We start from the raw sequence: 20783 nt of genomic DNA on the forward strand, positions 1-20783 counted from the left end.
ATAAGTAAAGAAAACGGTGTTACTTTGTGTAATTATTTAAAGGGTCAGAATAAAAATGTACAAAGAACATATGTTCACCTTCTTCTAATTGCATTGGCATTGACTCCATCTTCAAAGCTGATAGAAGTTGAATTAACAATTTAATGAGAAGTAGGCCCCAGTGAGGATTGACTCATGACTCCTGGTTTACAAGACCAGAGCTCTAACCACTGAGCTAAAGCTATAGAGCCACATGTTCCACAGCTGGTCTGTGTCCTAAGAGGGTCATTTCTGACACCATAATATTGACACAAGACAGAACTGGTAATCTTCAAAAATTCTAAATACCTTTGCTGAAATTCTCATTAAATCCTGACAACAATCAATGAATCAAATGCTCTGAAAGGAAAAAGAGAAACAGTGTTGCTATAGCTCCATTCATTAGAAAAGAGCAACACTGGGCTGGCTTTTTTTTGGGCGGGGGGGGATTTATAGTAAGCCTATACTCTTACCAACCCTGCTTTTAATTGTGAAGAAATATATTTAAGTCCTGCAAATGTTTGGTGTTGGTAGATTAACAGCGTAAAATAGCATAGTGATATATAAATATGAATATATCTTACATAGACACCGTGCTCAGTTTTGTATTTCAGCTATACACCACAAAGCTTTGGTACATTGGAAAGTTTACTGTATAATTAATATAATATAATTATAAAGTCACCTTCTTGTATGTGAAGTAACATTACTCACTTTGAGGAGGATCAAGCAGGTTGATGGCTTAGAAAAAAAAACGTTAAAAGAAAACAAACAAAAGCAGATTACTTTGAGCCACCGGCAAAGTATTAAGATGTAAGTTATGTCATACACTCACCATGAAAACATCAAATGAACACTTGAAGTTACAATGACATAAACATTATTGTTTTACTGACTTTAATGCAGCTCATTACACTACCGCAATACACTTCAACTTGGTCACGCAAAAAACAAACGTTGTTAGCTTAACTATCAGGGACCTGTTTTCTTCTATCAGGGAGTCTATTTTCTCATAGACTTCAATCAGACTTCTGTTTGCAACCAGAGGAGTCGCCCCCTGATGGCCAGAAGAGAAGGTGCAGGTTTAAGGCACTTACTTGTTGGCTTCACATTTCATGGTTGAAGATTGACGCCTGATGAAAAATGAGCGAGGTGCTCGAATAAAGACGTAGTAATTATAAAAGACTGGTTTTAGAAATTGCACATGGAAGGTGATCTAAATATACGTTGAACCCATTGAATGACTGCTGGAATTAATGTAATTTTATACCAATGTAGAAAGTACTGAAATCGCCTAAAAGGGTTGAGGCAGAGATCTTTGACAGATATCTCATAACAACTTTAGTTTATGCACGGCTACTTGCCACAGGAGTAGTGAGAAGAAAAGGTACAAAGTATATGCATTTTCGTTTTAAACGTGAAGCAACAGAGTTAACAGAGCTTGTGCGTGGATGAAAATGGTACAATATTGCCACTCAGTGGCTAAAAGCTGCGTTCACTGTTATGTTTTGTGTGAATTTGTGCTAAATGTGGCACAGAGGATGTCATTGCCCACTTACTTATATGTGTTATTACACACCCCCATTTCATTTCAAGCATTTATATTGTATTTTTTTAAGCACAAGATCATCTGTGCTACTATTCAGGCTAATTTACCAGTAAAGCCAGACCTCACTTTTTCTTTTTTTATTCTTTCATGGGTAATTTGTCATAAGCACCTTCATATTTCTTAAGTAGTGTACCCTTAATAATTAATATGTTTTTATATAATTTAGACAAAGTTTTAACAAAAACTGTTGACAAAATAAAGGGTTAATGAATATGACGGAGGGTAGGCGTTGTTGATTTTGTTTAAATATGCCGGATTGTAATTTCAAGATAAACTTGAACTAAAATATGAATGTCAGCTGTCACTTGTTTTCATAGCAACAAAAAACATTCATGTAAGGGCTAACTTTGGCATGAGATGTTGATGCAAGCAACAGATGAGACGTTTTGATTGAGCATACAATTTATGATTTTAGTAGTTTACCATTGACTTTAGTGTACGTCTTTATTTTGTTTCTATAGCAATGCACTAGTCATGTAGTTTTACCCTTTGATACATTAGAATATAATAATTTGTGGGATTTTAAATTCCACAATTTTAAATCCAGACAACAATCAATGAATCAACTGTATTTATATTTTATACATTGTAGCAGCAGCAGCGCCATTGATGACCAGCTCGTATTATTATTATATAATAAACCTGTCTTTAAATACGTGTATCGTCCGGACCGGTGTGATTCGTGCATCGAGAATTCAGATCCAGTCAAAGAAGTTTAATCCCAAAGCTATAGCACATGGCTACAGGTTTATACAACTATAATTGGAAATGATGACAACGTGACCCTTTTGATATTCTATTACTGCACTGTGTATTTATCCTCCCTTCACATGTCATAGTGTGACTCTCCTGCTTCAAACAGGAGGAAATGAGGCCTGTTTGAGGTGCACACACACACACACACACACACACACACACACACACACACACACACACACACACACACACACGCACGCACACACACACACACACATGCAGGTCCGCACCTCCTGCTGCTTGTCATCATCCTCAGTGACAGGAAGCATCTGTCGGCGCTCTTTTTTTCTTCTTCATGTCGCGTTGTTGTATGTTGTATTTGAGCAGCTGCCACATGTTTTACATCTAGATCTCACAAGAGGAACAACTGGATCATCGTCGGTTTGGTTTTTTTAATTAAATCGCTCATGTGTACAGCTTGCGTTAGTTGTCGAGTTTGAATGTTATTATAATAGATACACTTTGTCGAAGGAAGATTTGCATATTGAGAGCTGGAGATGAGTTCTGCAGGTGTGGGCTTCACCGAGGACCTGGGTCAAGATATCAGCCAGGAGGAGTTGGACTTCTCCGACCTGTTTCTGTATAATCCACCTGGGGAGGACTTTGCTGTCGGCTGTGATAAAGGTGTGTGTGCAGTAGTTATTACCGAAACTTAACATCATATCGGCTTTTCCAATTGCATGATGTTCTTTTCTTTGTCATTTTAAAGATGCTGGCTTTGTCTAGAGTGTTTCATTTTTTAGCAGTGAAGTAAAGTAAAGTAGCTTTGGGATATTTATCAGTGAGTAGCTGTCAGTTATTGTCAGTTACTCTGCAATCCTACTCTTTCACTGTCATTGAGAAAGGGGGAATCCACAAGACTCTTCTTTCTGTTTCAGGAAACTAAATAGAAACATAGAAACAGAGGAATGAACTGTCTCTATTATAGATTAATGTGGTTTCAATTCGTGGATGTCATTTTACGATTTTCTAATTGGTAATTGAATGTTTTTGTGCACAAAAAACCCCATATCAGACACAAGTTATGATTACTTGCATGTCTTTATACATAGGGTATATATGCTATCTTAGGGTGGTATACTAGTAGTCTCTGGACACAAATAAATTCTACTTTGGTTGTGGACAGATGACTCAGGTGCTCTCCTTCAGAGCGACCTCCAGCCTCCTCTACTGGTGGTGGACCATCACACCGCGTACAACTCCAGCTCCAACCGGCCAGCCTCCAGTCAGGACGCCTCCTCTCCCAGTCCGACCACAGCAAACCTGTCCGGTGCTGTGTTTGACACGCTGGGGCTGGCTTCAAGACCAGGGACCATCCCCGCTCCCAGCCCCAGGATTGAGATCACTCCGTCTGGGGACTCTCACAGCTCTCAAACCCTGGAGCTGAGCCCTGGCACTAAAGCTCTCGGGGCCTACAGGGAGTGTGTGAGCCCTGCCAGCAGTAACTCCTCCACAGGCTGGCCTGTAGAGGCATACTCTCCTTTGGCTTCACCCTGCGTCTCCCCGTCTAATGGAGGCATGGGGTTGTCCAGCTTAGACCTCTGCCCGGGCCTCCAGGGCATCCACACAACTTCTACCCACACCTCCCCAGGGGCCTCGCCTCGCAACAGCGTCACGGACGAGACCTATCTCCTGCCCCAGCACCAACACAGCGCCTCATCACTCCCTCACCAACGCTCCCGCTCTGCCTCGCCGCACGGGAAGCGCTCCTATGACCCGACACACACCTGCCAGGGGGCCACTCCAGTCAAGCAGCGCTCCCGGAGCCCCAGCCCCATCCCCTCGCTCCATGAGCACCAGGGGTCCTACTACGTCCAACAATACCAGGCCCCAGCAGAGTTCCCGCCCCAAACTCAGACCTCTTCCCCGTGCCTGGAGGAGATGCTGAGCGGCCTCAGCTCCAGTCTACCCAGAGCTATACCTTACTCGGTGGTGCGCGATGCACACGGGCAAGGCCCGAGACAGGACTGTGTGTACGGAGAGGGGTACGACCGGGCCATCGAGCAGGAGAGGATGAGCAGGGCGGGCGCCGAGGTCAAGTCTGAAACCTTCTACATGCTTCCAGCTGTGTGGCCTCCGCCTCATCCAGTCCACCACAGAGCACTCAGGTGTGTTGTTTGTCCTTTCTGATAGAGAGATTTTTTTGTCTGTCTTTCTGCTCAATTGTAATATTATTTTTTGATATGTAATGTTTTAACTTTGCTTCCCTCTCTGTCTTTTGCCCAGTGGACTCTCTGTAGCTCCACTTCCGTCTTTAGAGTGGCCGCTGCCCAGCCAGTCTGGTCATTACGAGCTTCTCATCCAGCAGGAGCCCAGATCGCACCACAGAGCTCACTATGAGACAGAGGGCAGCCGTGGAGCTGTGAAGACACCCAACGGAGGGCAACCGGAAGTTCAGGTGCATTTGTTTTGGGTGTATGGGGTGTGCAAAGAAGGAAGGAAATGCAAGCAAACAAATGAAGATCGCTCTCGCTTCCCTTCTGTCTCGCTGCTAGTTCTGTAAAAGATAAAGCAGGAGAGATTGTAAATATCGGGGTGGTATTTCCTGGGTATTGTGATTATGTAAAGCCAACAGCCATAATGCAAATGAATGAGAGGGCAAATTACAAGAACATTCACCGTTTCAAAGATACCCAAATAGTTACAAGTCACGTGTGTCGATACATACAAGTATCGGTTCATGGGTCTGTTTGCTCTGACGAGTTAATTGAAAACACTTTTACTGTTGGTTTTCCTGGCACTGAGGCACTAACAGACTATGCAAACCAGTGTTCTTGCTATGCCAGTTAGGCAGTGACCTGTGAAATCCTCTCCACAGGGAAAGAGATGTATTGTGCAGTGTAAATGTGTTCTCTGCAGCCAAGGACGTTAATGGTGTGTCATAGTAAATGTAATTCACCGTGAAGCATGCAATTAATCATCTTTGTTGCCCTTAGCTCCGCGGGTACCACGGCACAGCTCCAGTGGGGCTGCAGGTCTTCATAGGGACGGCCGACGAGAGGATCCTGAAACCCCACGCCTTCTACCAAGCCCACCGCATCACTGGGAAGACTGTCACCACACCCAGCATGGAGAGGATGATGAATGGGACCAAAGTGTTAGAGATCCCTCTGGAGCCAAAGAACCACATGAGAGTGATGTGAGTAGCATGTTAAACAATCTGTAGTCACTTCTGTGGGGTTTTGGCATTCTTTCTCACCGATCTAGAGATGCAGAGATACATGTAACTGAGTCTCAAATACGATGCCATCTGTTTTCTTTGGATTTTCAGTTTTTTTGTGCTCATTGCTCTTTTCTATTCATCCTTACTCATGATGGCTATTGCCGCTCTTGCAAGCGATCAGGTTTTTGTCATTTTTTGCTACCTGTGTGTGGCGGCAACACAAAATGCATCACTTCCTGTCTGCCAGAACATTTTTCCAAGAATATCTACCACACACTGGCTGTTCACAACAGCACCAAAAAAAACCCCTGCTTTGATGAATTTGACATATGATGAATAACTGAAAAAGTTCTTTATTATCGAAATACCACAGACCACTACTTTGCCGGAACAAAACTAGGTTATAACGGACACAGATTAAATCAGTGGACTATAGTTTGACAATTGTTGCACTTGTCTCGAGCACTTTGGCCTAATTTCAGCACACTGTCTTTTCTTCTTACACTTCGTAGGATTGACTGTGTAGGAATCCTGAAGTTGAGAAATGCCGACATCGAACTGAGGAATGGTGAGACGGACATTGGGCGAAAAAACACACGTGTGCGTTTGGTGTTTCGTGTCCACATTCCTCAACCTGGAGGCCAACTGGTGTCTCTTCAAGCTGCCTCTAATCCTATCGAATGCTGTAAGGAGTGTTTGCTTTCTATTGCTGGGTCATGAAATCTCGTATTGTGGAACTTGCATTTACTTACACTACTGTTTCTATCCATATGTTTTATCTTTCAAACTCCTAAAATATGTATACATCTTCATATTACAAATGTAAATGCCGATTAATGTTGGATGCTATTGCTGTGCTGCTGACAAGTTCCCTAACTTAACTCGTGTTGGTGGGTTGGAGAAGCCATTTGCCTTGAATATGTTCCCACCAGATGTTTTCTGACCTCAGTGTGGTCTTTCATGCGACTGTGTCTTCTCCTCAGCCCAGCGCTCAGCTCAGGAGCTCCCTGCAGTCGAGAGGCAGGACCTGGACCGATGCTCAGTGCTTGGTGGTCAACAAATGGTCCTCACGGGACAGAATTTCACAACTGACTCCAAAGTGATATTCTCAGAGAAGACACAAGGTGAGATGAAATCTGTAGTTTCATTGTCTGGTCATGTGAAGTAGTTAGGAAGTTAGTCTACCTCAAATTACATGTTTTAAGAGGTACTAAAGATGAGCCAAAACATATAATACAAATGCACTTAAAATAATAGTTCCACTTCTTGTCAAGATTTAGATGAACACCTTCTCATTTAAAGCTCAACAAAAAAGCAAATAAGTTCCCAAAATGTTGAACTATTCCTTGAATACATTATGCTGTCCATCTAGTTATCATGAACATTCACACACTGTGTTTGTTATGTTGATCTGTGATTGTTGTGTGTGTATATTTGGACTCCAACCAGATTTCTATGATTAAAATAAACTAATATTTTGTGCAACATCCGTTTGTGTCCTCCCAAAACGCTGCTTCAGCGTGTGCACCTACTCATATAGTATTTGTTCATTTTGCCCGGGGAACATCAACTTTTAGTGACGCACATTTTCCTTCAGCCCACACTGTTAACTCTGATAAAATGAGCCATTTCTTTGAACTTTTACTGTTTGATGACACCTTTTATTGATTTCTACATGGAAATGTTTCACCTCATTACTGCTCCGACTGCCCACACAAGATTTTACATTACTTTACATGGTTTGAGAGCAGGATGGGTACAGTTGTCTGCATATAAAGCCTCCCTGTTGCTGTGCGTGGGGTTTTATGCAACAGGATGTGGTTAGACAGACTGATAAAGATTCAGACCCGGAGCAGAGACTTTGTGTTTTCTTTTTTTTCTTCTTATAGCGTGGGTAGAAAATTGAAACAGCAGGTTAAAACTGAGGTGGGAATGAAACAAACAAAAAAAACAGACAGAAAGAGCCTGCTATAAATGTGCTCAAATAGCTAAGCTAACTTTAAAATCGTCAGATTTTTTCTCGTATATCTTTCAGGCAAATATAAGGCTATAGCCAGCAGCCAGTTAGCTTAGCACACAATCTGCATACCAGCGCCTCTAAAACCCAGAACCCCAAGTAAAACTGCCATTTTAACACTGTTTTCCCCTGTGTATGCTAAGCTAAGCTAACTTGCTGCTATCTGCAGCTGTTTATTGTGGTTTCAACCTTCTCATCTATCTCTCGTCAAGACAGCGTATTGCTCAAAATGTCAAGCTACTGCTTTAAACTGCGTCAACACACTTTATTCTCTCCGTTTACAGATGGAGAGCAAATCTGGGAAGTGGAGGCCACTGTTGACAGAGACAAAACACAAGCTGTGAGTTAATTTACTTACCTGTCATGACACATGGATTGAGGTACTTTGAGATTTGACATAACCAATTATCTACTTTTTGGAGAAATGTATTTGATCATCACATCAACATTGTCTGTTACAAATTCACATGAACAGAAAGCTAAACACACACACACACACACACACACACACACACACACACACACACACACACACACACACACACACACACACACACACACACACACACACACTGCTACATGTATCACATTCAAAGAGTTTTATTTCTGATACTGATTTTGATTCGAAACATACCAGTGTGAGATCTGGGCAGCCTTCGCTTCTCTGTTTCAACATGACTGTTTGTCTGAAGCGGGATCTTTTTTTCTGTCGTGTCGCAATCCCCATCTAGAACATGCTTTTTGTTGAGGTCCCTCCGTATCGAAACCGGACCATTTCCCATCCAGCCAAAGTCAACTTCTACGTCGTCAACGGGAAGAAGAAACACAGCCAGCCTCAGCACTTCATCTACACCCCTATGATAGGTATACATCTGTCAGCCATGACAGAGCTGAGCTCAGAAAGATGAGGGGTACCTTGAATTTTTGAGAATGGAGTGATGGCTAGAAGGCCATCGGTGTTCACAGTGGGGTCAGCAGGGGAAATCAGTCGTTCTCACCTCTATCAGCACAATTGGATGGATTCTCGTGAAATCGTGTACAGATTTGAGTGAGAACCCTTCCTGTGTTGGTGATGCCATTACTTTTCATCAAGCGCCACCATCACCGTCAAAATTTCAATTGGCCCACTACTTTGGTATATTTCCGACCGACCCCCCAAAAGAGAAATTCCCATCAGCCTCAGTTGCAATTTGTCTTTAGTGATCAGTAAATATTATCATGCTAATAGGATAAACCAGCTATTCTCAACCACTGGGCCGACTGGTGGGTCTGAGAGCGCCACCTAGTGAACCATGGTGGTACTGTCAAATTGCTAGATTAAATAAAACATTTGTATTTTTTTTTTTTATATTTTAATATCTAAATGTGATAAGAAATGTCAAAATAAAATGGATAATTTCAGTTTGTTTGAATATCACAACATCAATTATGACACATCATCAGGTAGAGACAAATGCGTTTTCACTGTTAGCTAGCAAACGTTGTCTGGGATTAAGTTACATCAAATTATTCTTTAATAGAGACAACCCTGCGTCAGTAAAAGCTCCAAAGTGTGTGGTGAGGAAATATGACCCTGACTGCATTACATTTGGATTCATAATGGCAGCCTCTGATGGGTGAGGGTAACCAGAATATGTTTTTTAAATGTATCATTTGATAGGCGCATAACACAAATGTATTTTTTCCCCTCCTTTTTCTGATGGGTTTTTCATGTATTTTGGAAAGAAGCCCACTGAATTTTGTTTACAATTAGAAGTGGGCCTTAAGTTACAAAAGGTTGAACCTCTTGGTTAAACTACAACACCTGGTAAATAACACAAGCTAAAAAAAGGTCACCATGTTAGCAATGCCATTGTAAGGATGTTCACGTGCTCATGTTAGCATTTAGCTTGATGTACCAATGTGCTGTCTGGCTTCAGACTCTTATTCTTATTTCTGTCCTTGTACTCTTGTCAGTGACCTAATGGCAGACCTACATTGAGTTATCTCACCTTTACATTCTTTTAATTCTAGCCATCAAAGCAGAACCACTGGACGACTACCAGTTGAATTCATACATCTACTCAGACAACCAGTCCCTGTCTGGCCTGTCAATGAAGTCGCTTTACCATCACCTGGATCAGGAGAACCACCTTCAATCTTTGAATGCGTCTCCAGCAATGTACCATCTAACCACTGTGGACCCCAGAGCCCACGTCTTAATCCCTGATCCACTGGACGACCAGCCAGTTTACTACCAGCACAGAGCCAGCACTCTGATCAACAACCCTGTGCTTTACCACACTGCCAACCAACGTTACAGCAACTGTGGTGCCGCCCCGCATGGTTCCCCGATGGCTTCCCACCCTACCTCCGCTCCCAGCCCGTGTGTCAGTGTCAGAACCCCTATGGGCAAAGGGAGTTATATGCAGACAGCGCTGCCACTGGGAAAGTCTCCACCTTCAAGATACATCCAAGGTCAAGCCCAAGGAAAGGCTGGAAGCCGAGAGGAGCCTCTGACCCAGATCGGCTCTGGTCGAGGAAACCACGAGGAGCGAGCTCCAGAGGGGGTCACGGTCAAACAAGAGAATCTCCGCTATGCCTACTTGGAGGATGGTGAGTAATTATTTGACATGCTGCTTTCTTAAAAAAAGCTAAAACGTTCAGACCACAGGTTGTATCAGTAAGTGTGTGTGTTCTGTATTTCATAGTGTAATATTGTGTGTTTACAACTGGCAACACATTTACATTCGTCAACCCGGTCTGAGTGATGCTAGTAGATCTGTGTCTATCTCTGCATCAGCTTTTTGGGGTTTTCCTTGACAAGCCAACAGATCGATCTGAAGCTGCCGTTAAGCTGAGTTGTTCGAAAATTCTGCATTAATTGCTTCACCCAAAGAATTTCAATGTAAAAATACTATGCAAAAAAGCCATGCACAGTTGTCTGAGGGATTGTGGTCCAGTTTGCAAATGCATAAAAGCACATTGCAACTGTACGCTTGCAAATCCTGCATTGTGGTTTGTGTTGGGCCTTTCTGCCTCTTTCAGTCTCACTCACACAACTCACCACACTTCTGCACACCGCAGTCTCATTTCAGATAAATCTAATACAATTTACTTATGATTCTTGACGTATTTGAGCATGATGGAGGAGAAAGAGCAACATCACCATGAAGTGAGAGAACAAGTGATGTACTTTGACCTTGTTTTCTGCAGGGGCAAAGTTTCTGTTTACACCCCTGTGATGGAGACAGAAACAGGAAGTGTGCTCTGTACACAAATACATGCAGACACACCTGTGGTTTGGAAAAGCAACAGCATTGCCCTTTGTGCTGGTCTCGGATACAGACTGGGGTAATAGTGAGAGCATCTCTAGCAAATTAAACAAAACACACTATTGTGTTGATATTATTTGTTGTTGTTTCTTGAGATGATGCAATATTGATGATAGTTCAATTATTTATTTCAAAAGATTCATATATGCAGCAATTTTGCTTAGTTTTGTTATTAAAGACATCATTGATTTGTCGAAAAAGAGTATCAGAAAAATCTATGTTCAACAAAATATCAACATAGTGGAACATACTTTGGAGATGCATAAATAAATAAACTGGATGTATGAAATTAGACCTTTTCTGGGGACCCCATGGCAGCTTTGACCACAAACCACAAGTCCAAGTGAGGACCTTTGATGCCCACCTCTCTCGTTTCCTGTCACCTCTTCCCTTCGCTCTCTAATAAAATAAAAAATAAAAGATGTCCCCCAAATAATTGACTTTGGCGACACCTGCTGGTAGTATTACAATTAAAACACTGTTGTAGACACCATTATAATTTAAATAATCTACACAAATGGGCTTCAAATCAGAGATGTTTTTTGTCAAGTAGGTTTGGTTTCAACAGCAATATGTAACATAAATAACACAAGATGAACTACTTTAAAATGTTACGTAAAATAAACATGGTGTCTTTGTTTATTACAGTGTAGTTGTGAATCCTATACTTTTTTGTGATTTTTTACAGTGAATGACATCATAAGAAGAGACATGAAAGGCCATAATGGAGAGTGAACCTGGAGGCCTGATGTCGATCAGATCAAGCATAATTAGTCAAATATATAATCCTGAATGTCTTGGAGGAAGCTTGTACTTGTATGAGTTGCAATAAAGAGCGTAGGCCTATATGTTGACTTTAGACTATTTAGCCTTAGTAGACAACATGTGTTATACCTTATATTGTGTATCTATTGTCTCTTTATTTTAATCTGTTTGACTTATCTTTGTCCATTCATTTGTACAATTGCTCTTTGTAATCATGTGTACAATATTTTGTATTAAATAGATTATGTTTATATGAATCAGTGTGTTTGCATTAAAAGCAGGAATAGACTGAAGAGGAACTCACATATTCTCAACTAAAATCTAATATGAATTACTTTTCCTGACATAAAGTCATACTTCAGCCACCATTATCAAGCTACTATGATATATATTCTGTGCAAGAAGTCTTATGATGATTAACTCACTGATACCAGGAAAGCAGTAAAACAAGGTAAATATTAAAATTAAAACTCACTGAGAAAGTACTGACACTGAAGAATACTTTCAGTGTTTATTTGTTGATGCAACACGGTGTTAGCACAATTTTTATGTCTAAATACTTCTGGTATAAATAAATACTATATGGTTTTCTCTGGACATAGAAAATATGAAAAAACTTGAATCTGACAGACAAACTAAAGCTGTCAGACAAATGTAAAATGTAAAAGTAAAAAGTACCTCTGAGATATAGTGGAGTAATATAATGGAGTGATATAGTGGAGTGATGTAGTCCCAAGTAAAGTACCTCAAATTGAAAAGTACAGTACTTGAGTAAATACGGGCCAACCAGGTCAAATGCTTCAACTTTTTATATTCATATTAATATTATTGTGTACTTTTGTTATTTTAAATGCTTTGGCAACTTTTTTTTTTTTTTGTACTTTCATGCCAATAAAACGACATTGAATTGAATTGAACACTTTCCTCTCAAAGTAGTGAGACTGAAAGTACACAGTTTTCAATTTTGTTCAAGCCTTACAAATTATTATAAAGATATATTAAACCTTTTTGCTGCTCTACTCCTGCAAATGTCTCCACTGTGGGACTAATACATGAATATCTCATCTAAACGCTAGAGGGCGACATTTTCCAAACAACCATTCACCGGGTCGGAAGTTGATCCCAGACTTCCTTGCGTCACTTCCGGTTAGCGGATGTTGATTTTTCCCTTTGTGAGCTTAATTAGCATTTTTGTGTTTCACCGCTTTACTCATATTTTTTTATCCCTGATTTTGATGTAAAAAATAAAGAAAACTACTCCAACGACAAGTGAAGCGTGAAGTACCTGCGGCACTGGTGAGCTTCTTCTTCCACGTCCTGACGTTGCGTGTCAACGTTTATGAAATGCATGCATAGCGTGAGCTTAAATCTACCGTGGTAACGAAATGATCTGGTCTGGGTCTATCCCTGGTTCTGGGTCTATCCCTGGTCCGGGTCTATTCCTGGTCCGGGTCTATTCCTGGCCTGGGCCTATCTCTGGTCTGGGTCTAACCCTAGTCTGGGTGTATCCCTGGTCTGTCCACAATTAAACTGTGCAGTATGTTTATTAGTATCTGTGGGTGTAGTTTATTAGTGTGTTTGGTTTTAATCAGCACGACTATGTGAGAGCACAATACATCATTTGATTCACACTTCCACGTTTGTCTTTACACCACTTTTCAGGATCTCTGACATTTATTTTTCAATCGTTTTTCTTACTTAAGGTTTACATTTGAAGCAGTCCCTTGTACCTGTTTAGCTGTGCTGTTGTAATATAACAGATAGCATTAGAACACGTGTTTTTCTTATGCCCTGTGTAACTTGGATAGAAACTAAATTGGTTATCACTTAAGTTAAATGACATTTTGACTTTGGACGTTCCTCGTATTTTTTTTTAATTCATCTGTTTCTAATATGATTAATATGATTACTATGGCTAAATATACGTATTGCAGCAAGTGGAAATGAGTAAGCCGTCCTTTATTTGGTTTATACATTATTTTTTTAAATAAATATATTTTTGTACATTCTTTTTATTTTCCTGCTAGACGTGGTGTTTTCAGAGACAGGTGCACTGAAGAGCAACAGACCAAACAGCCAATCAGCAGCATCATGTCTGCAGAAGTGGACCTGTCCCCTCCAGAGGTTCCTGAGCCCACCTTTCTAGAAATCCTGCTGCGCTATGGGCTCTTCCTGGGGGCCATCTTCCAGCTCATCTGTATCCTGGCTGTCATCATCCCCACATCCAAGTCACATGAACAGGTGGGTAGACACCCAGGGGAGCAGGTCGAAGTCTGTCTTCCTCTTCTTTTAGAAATAGTATTTCCTGGACTGCTATACGACTCGGGGCGTAGGCGACATTCTGATTAAGTAAGCGTCTATAGACACACTAGCAGTAATGAAGCCACCCATTCACTCAAATGAGTGGCTTGGTTGCGCTCAAGAAGTGTTTCCACACAATACTCTCTCTGGTGGCTACGTCTGATATCAAATTAGTACAATCGGAAACATTTGCAGTGTGGCACAGCTGCTGATGGTTTAACTAGGACAATGGTTTGATTAATATCTTTATTTCTTCCATCTTGCTTGACAGATCTGTTTCTGCAAAAACACTATTTTCTGAAACACAGAGAAACCAGCTCTCAGTTAGTTAAGTGCAGAATATCTTATTTTTGAATGTCCATGAAGACCGAACCACGGAGGGCTACTTCCACAATCTCCATACTAACAACTGTCAGGAGAGATTATTTATAGACAAGAGCAATTAAATCCACTGCCTAATTATTCTATTTTCAGACACTGTCATCAGATGATACTGATTACTCTCCACAGTATGTCACCATTCCGTCCTTTATAGCAGCCTGCTGTAGCTCTGTGTTGCCACACAAAGACAGAAACGGTGCTGACAGAGGGACATTGCTGAAAGACATCTGAATTTCTTTTGTTTGCTTTGTGTGTGCATATGTGCTTCAAAACCTCAGGGAATTTCCTTCCACAGTCCATTTAATTGAGATAAGTCTAAGCAGAGTCTGAGGTATCTGGAGGGATGAAAAACTGCATAACTAAAATGTATATCGCTTGTTATCACTAATTACTATCCCCCTATGCACAGTATTTTGTATAAAACACAGACTGTGTATTGAGATTTACTTGGAAAATAATACCTTGGCAAAAACTGTCTGTGTAAGTGTGAGACTCAGATGATTTATTTTGAAATTACAGGGTGCTTAATGCTTCCTGTGTTTGCTCTACAGGAGGAGACCGAGTCCACTGATGGGAAGGCTACTGAACAGTTGAAGAAGCCGAAAGGACTCGCACCGCAGATCCGACAGAAACCAAAGAAGGAGAGCAAAAAGAAGCGATAGTGCTGTGTATGTGTGTGTGTGTGTGTGTGTGTGTGTCTGTGTGTGTGTCTGTTTGTCTGCATGTGAGCGAGTGTGAATGCATGTGTATCGTCAACATTGGCAGTTAGCAATAAAATTATCACTATAGGTATACAAAACACTAATGTCCTATTACGACAAATAACAATGTGCATTTCATTTGAGACTCTTGAGAATGACCGCATGTCCTTCACATGTGTCCTTCACATTCAATACAGTATTACAAAAATCAAATTGTCATATATTGTATATCAAATTTTGTTATGCAGCTACATATTTTACAGGATTTTTTGTTGTGCATTTATTTTCTTTTATGAATTGAATATCCCTGATGGAGTTGTGTTTGGATTTCAACTTTCAAATAAATACATCATCTAGTCATTTGTCAGATTTAGATCATATCTTGTCTTTATATTCATTTCTTTTCTGAATAATCATGACTTATAGAGCTGCAGTTTTGTGGCTGTTTTCTGCAGGTGCATTATATTTAATAAAATAAAAAGAAACTTTCAACATTTACATAATATTCAGACACCATCCAAAATAAACAAAAAAAAAGTTACGTAATAAGGGAAGATCAAGCCAAATCAGTATAGGGAATAGTTTTATTTAATAATCCGATTTAAAGACGCCTTATTAAAACTAGTTGTGTGTTAAAACGGGTTATCAGCTAATATAAAGGCATACTTATTGAGTATTTTTTCCTTCAAACATTATCGACAGAAACTAACAATTTGGACCGTCCCCAATGACAAGAGCGCCTATTAGGTCGCAGAACGGTCACGTTTTAATATCAATATTTTAATATAAATGATTGTATTATTCGTTTTCTTTCATAAAATGCCAAACGGGGGTGTTGACAGCTTGCCAACGCCTCGGTGAACGCCAATGTCAGGGCGTCGAGTTACGCAGCACGACGTGAATCCGTCGTGCTGCGTACTAAGCGTAAAACCCAGACTCATCATATTTGTGCGCTCTCGTGTTCCGTCGGTGATGCGCTCTCCCGTGCCTCCCCCCCTCCTCCTCCTCCTCCGCCCCCCCACATGCGAGGCATGTCTTCCCCACACCGCTCCTGCCTCCGCGCATGAATTCACCGCGCCGTCGACTCTTCCCCCAGCGAAGCGGGCTTCTCCAGCCGTAGTGCACCGCGGTGTTTGGTCCGGTCCGCCGCAGCCGCCCCGGCAGCTGTGCCCTCTGCTCCCGCAGCCAGTCCCCGTCATGACCTCCCCTTCCTGCCGTTCTGCCCATATTCGCTAAATGGGGTTCGTGGCCGGCTCGAGGTTTCCACCGCAACTGGAACATCCGCTTCCATTATTTCTCTAATGAGGACAGCCATCGGGATTTAACTCCGCTGCTCGCTGCGCGTATTTGATTTTTTTTTTATTATAAGAGGGGAGAGAGAGGCTGAATCTTCAGACTCGTCAAAGGTGAGTTAATTAAGAGCTCGTGGTGTTCTATTGGGATGTGGAGGAAAAAAAAGACATTTATGTCGGAATTACATCCAGGGGTTCTGGTTTGTTGTTGCTTATGCTCCCATGCTGATGTTTTACACTCGGCGTCTGATGCCCTTCTCTCACACTGACTCGTATTTCATTGTTTTACAGGCCATTCAAGTCAGTGCTGCTCGTACATTTTGGTCAGTGCCACTCAGTGTGCCAGGGCTCCGTTGTTGACGAGAACCCCCTTCACCCCTCCCCTTCCTTCCCAGACAAAATGCGCACCGTGTGCGTAAATGTCTTAATTTGGACTTTCTCACGACCAAAAAACGCGCTCGCAGAAGACGCAGTAAAACCGACTGCTTGCAGAAAACAAGAGTCAACAATCCATCGAAATTCAAAATGGAGCTGTAACAGCACCTGTTTTGATTCATCAGGCCGCATATGCACGCTGTGTGTGTGTGTGAGCTGGAGCCGCGACCACAGCAGTCAGCGTTGTCGCCTTCTATCCCTGTTTTCATTCACAAATCCCCTGTTTACGTGCTAATGTGGATCCGTTTGGAAAACACGGATTGTTAACGTTTTTTCTTTTAATTAATTAATTGATTTTTGTAATTCCCTCACCATAGCAAAGACGTTATTATTCTGACAGCTGCTACTCCTTTAGGCAGCTCTACTACCCCACCCCTTGTTTCTCTGAAAGCAGCTTTGCCGACAACTGGTGCTTAATCCCGTGGAAATAGAGTTTTAATTATGTGGCTAATCTATTTACAGTCTGTTTTTGAGCTTTTGGACAAGTTCCAGCTAATGTCTATAAGGCAGTGAATTCAGGTTTGTTTTAAAAAAAGAAGAGGAACAAAATGTTGAAGATGCTGTGATATGATGTCCGTCTGATCAACACGAGGTGCCATGGTTTGTGAAATAACACCTGTTTGGATTGTTGAATGACTTTCTCTCCAAAAAATGTTTTTAGAAGATGAGGAAACGTACAATGGGTCAAAAAGACAGCATGTTCCCTCTGTCTGGGCAGTGAGACCGGGATGCTGGTGTTGACTTGTTGAGCTGTTGACTGAAGAGTATTTACATTATTGATTCATCAACTTAAGTCTTTTCTTGGCTCATCATTTTTTTTTCATTTTAATATATTTGAACAATATTCCCCAAACCCAAGGTTAATCTCCATATGTCTAGTCAACAATTCAAAACAAACACATTAGACGTCTTCTCACAAAAGACAAAGGAAACCAGAAAATGTTCCCATATGCGGAGCTGAATTTGTTTTGCTTATTATTTGTCTGTCTGTTGATCAACTAAAGACTGACCGATGAACGGTCAAACAGGCTCATAAACACATGAAAAGAGAATATACATTTTGTAGGGGGAGATTATTATTATTAGCCTGAGTTTCTTTTTAATATCCTGTCAGTACATTCATTTTGAGATTACAGGCAGTCGTTAATGAAAGTTATGTGTATTTGTAGAGTTAATGACCTGCTAAAAGTGTGGCACCTCTGTACCGAAGCAGCCTTCATGTCCTCTTTCCCACCCTTTTCCCCTCGTTATGGAGTCAGCCATGCAGTAGAAGCGATTCCTCACAGCCAGACTTGCAGCCAGAGCCTCTCGTTGAAGAGAGATGTTTTGTTGTTGTTTTTTTATTTCCACAATCCCCCTCCCCTCGTTTTCCTCCTCTGTGTTTGTCCCTGAGGAAGATGGGATATGGGATAGGATAGCTAGACATGGGGTCAGCAAAGTATATTTTTTTTGGGGGGGGATAACGGAGAATATCTGATCGATTCATTTAGGGAACCCGAAATGGGACGGTCCTTGATAGTTATGTGACTTCATTGGCGTTTCTTTCGCTTTCTTTAACACGGCTGTCCGCTCTCTATAGCTCCGGCTATATATAGATAATCTGTGTATTATGTATGTGGACTGAACTGTGTCAGGATATCGGCCAGCATTTAGCAGGACAGGACATTAACGCTGATATGCACATTTCCGCTTGTTTTGATCTTGAGGAGCCATCATCGCATCCCCCTCCTCCCTCCTCCCCTAGCTGCTCCTCCACAGGGAAAACTGTAATTTCCCCATTCGACTGAAACATTGGCTCGAGCTCCTCCGCTTTCTGCAGCACAGTGGCAACTGCTACCGTCTGTTGTGACTCAGTGAGGTCTGTCGCGGCCAAATGTGCTCATGTGCCCGACCAGAAACGTGCAGCTTTGTGTGCTCGGCTTCAGACGGAGGGTCACAAACGCTGATTCGACACCTGTTCTTCTCGGACAAATTACTGCATTGATAGTTTGGAACTGAAGCAGCTAAGCTACGTTATAATTCAATTTGACATTAGAAACCAGCAACGTAGGTTTTTTACACACGAGTACAATGTGCGAATAATTCAACAGATGATTTGGAAGGCCCGAAGTAAAGGCATTGTGTCATGAAGGACAAGGATGAGAGAGGGATTCATATTTGTTAATATGACCCTCGCAAGCTAACATTAACCTTTGATCACTCCAAATTCAATGTAAGAGACGACATTTCCCTTTAGTTTATCTTGAACCAACACGAGGCCTCTGCAGTCCGAGTTAGTCTAATCTGAGAGTGCATCCAAAGTTTGTCATTCCAGTACCAAATTCCTTCATTGTCTGGATACAATGCTTCCTTGTGAAGCTCTGGAGGAGGGTCTTTTATGGGGAAAGAGGGACTACGAGTCTGCAGCCGCGCTCGCTGCTTAGTGCGGCTGGTACAGGAGATGCATGCCAACATTAGCAAACTAAACTTCTCACGGCAGCCATCGGGCATGCTGATGTTAAGCAGGTTTATTGTTTACCATGCTCACCAATCGTAGTTTAACCCGTTCACCTGCAGTAAACAAAGCTGATATCAGTTTTGCAATATTTGCAAAGATTTGGGCAATTTTAAAAGCTTTACTTGGGGTCGCCAAAAGTTCTTACAATTTATCCTGAGGGAAAACTTGAACGCCTGAACCACATTTTATGATGATCCATCCGCTAGTTAGCTGTCGAGATATTTCAGTCGGTAGGATTCATCGTCTGTGAGTCATGAGATATTTTTGATCTATGGGAATCACGTACAATCTCTTAGCGACCACTAAGGACAGGAGGAAAAATAACAGGAACCAAAAACAGTTTCAATGCACATGTGAATCTGAATCCTGTTTGAATCAAAGAGTCAGACTTGAAAATACTGTCTGTGTCAACCCTAATGTAATGTGACTGACTGGACTTGCCTTCTTTATTGACTTTCATACGTTGTCGGCATTGACGCTCTCTCACTTGCCATTCATTATTTGGCCCATGTACAGAGACAGGTTTTGTTTCTTCTTTTGTTATAGATTTTGTGAGACTCGGTCAACAGTGAGACTGTGAGCGAGACACAGGCTGGTGATGAACGTACTGCGGAAAATGAAGTGCTTTTGAACTCAATCATTGTTCCCGAGGTAAACACCCCTCAGGGGACGCCCTTGAAGGAAGCCTCTATTTGCCGAGATTCACATCTAGTCCCTCAAATCTCCATTCCTACAACACAGCCAGGCCCAACTTTATTCACACAGACAGCATGTCGATGAGTTTATTGTCTCTTTTCGGACATTTAAACCACATGTTGGGGTAACTAGAGCACATTCATACCGGAAAGGCAGCTTGTACTGCTTTGAATTACAATAAAATAAAACATACACTTTTAACATACACATGTAATGGTAAGAAAGTGTTTCATACAATGCAATAGTGATCCTGTAAAGCCAGGTATAAGGCAACAAGAGTTTCTTTTGGAATACTCCCCCTCCTCATCTCCCTCCTCCCTCCCTTTATCCAGCCTCCCATCGCTCAGGTGCCTGTTCATGCCGTAGCAGTGTGGTGCAATGTGGTTCTCCAACGTTCCTCCATGCTTCCGTTGAATGGAAAAGCTCACATCGGACAGATATCTCTCATAATCCCTCAAAATCCCTTCCGTATTTTTTTTAATTTCTCTTCTTCATATCATGTTTTGTTCTTTTGTACAATATGCTTTTGTCTCTCCGTCATCTTCCCTCCTCCGTGTTAAATCATAATGTTGGACGTAGTCACATGTTTTCACCTTTTTTAATGTTAGGGCACTGTGACTACTAAAGGCTCAGCTGCCGTGCTGGCTCTATTGTTTGCATACGCCAGCTGTGAGGCTTTCAAGGGCACTCTGGTGTTTGCAGCGTCCTGGAGAGAACCAGGGCGATGAGTCTCATCGGACGTGGCTTCTGCCATCACTGCTCTGGGATACGTGTGCAGTGCTGATGAGGATCATTACCTCACTTTATCAGTGTGTGCTTAATCGTGATGATCAGTCAG

General features: G+C 41.7%; 2 protein-coding genes across 2 annotated transcripts; both read left to right on the forward strand.

Moving 5' to 3' along the window:
- Positions 1-2880: 2880 nt before the first annotated feature.
- Positions 2881-11677, forward strand: nfatc2b (nuclear factor of activated T cells 2b; the record flags this gene model as incomplete). Its single annotated transcript, XM_079218047.1, has 10 exons — positions 2881-3007; positions 3510-4491; positions 4610-4781; positions 5320-5522; positions 6059-6231; positions 6530-6670; positions 7848-7903; positions 8295-8427; positions 9577-10158; positions 11566-11677. 10 exons carry the CDS (start codon positions 2881-2883, stop codon positions 11610-11612), a joined length of 2616 nt encoding a protein of 871 aa, XP_079074173.1. The 3' UTR covers positions 11613-11677.
- Positions 11678-12725: 1048 nt separating this feature from the next.
- On the forward strand, positions 12726-15367 carry manbal (mannosidase beta like). Its single transcript, XM_079219027.1, has 3 exons — positions 12726-12938; positions 13670-13883; positions 14876-15367. The coding sequence occupies exons 2-3, from the start codon at positions 13734-13736 to the stop codon at positions 14984-14986; spliced, it is 261 nt and encodes an 86-aa protein (XP_079075153.1). The 5' UTR covers positions 12726-12938; positions 13670-13733; the 3' UTR covers positions 14987-15367.
- Positions 15368-20783: the final 5416 nt, after the last annotated feature.

The sequence above is a fragment of the Taurulus bubalis genome (assembly GCF_910589615.1).
Source record: "Taurulus bubalis genome assembly, chromosome: 5".
NCBI lineage: Eukaryota > Metazoa > Chordata > Actinopteri > Perciformes > Cottidae > Taurulus > Taurulus bubalis.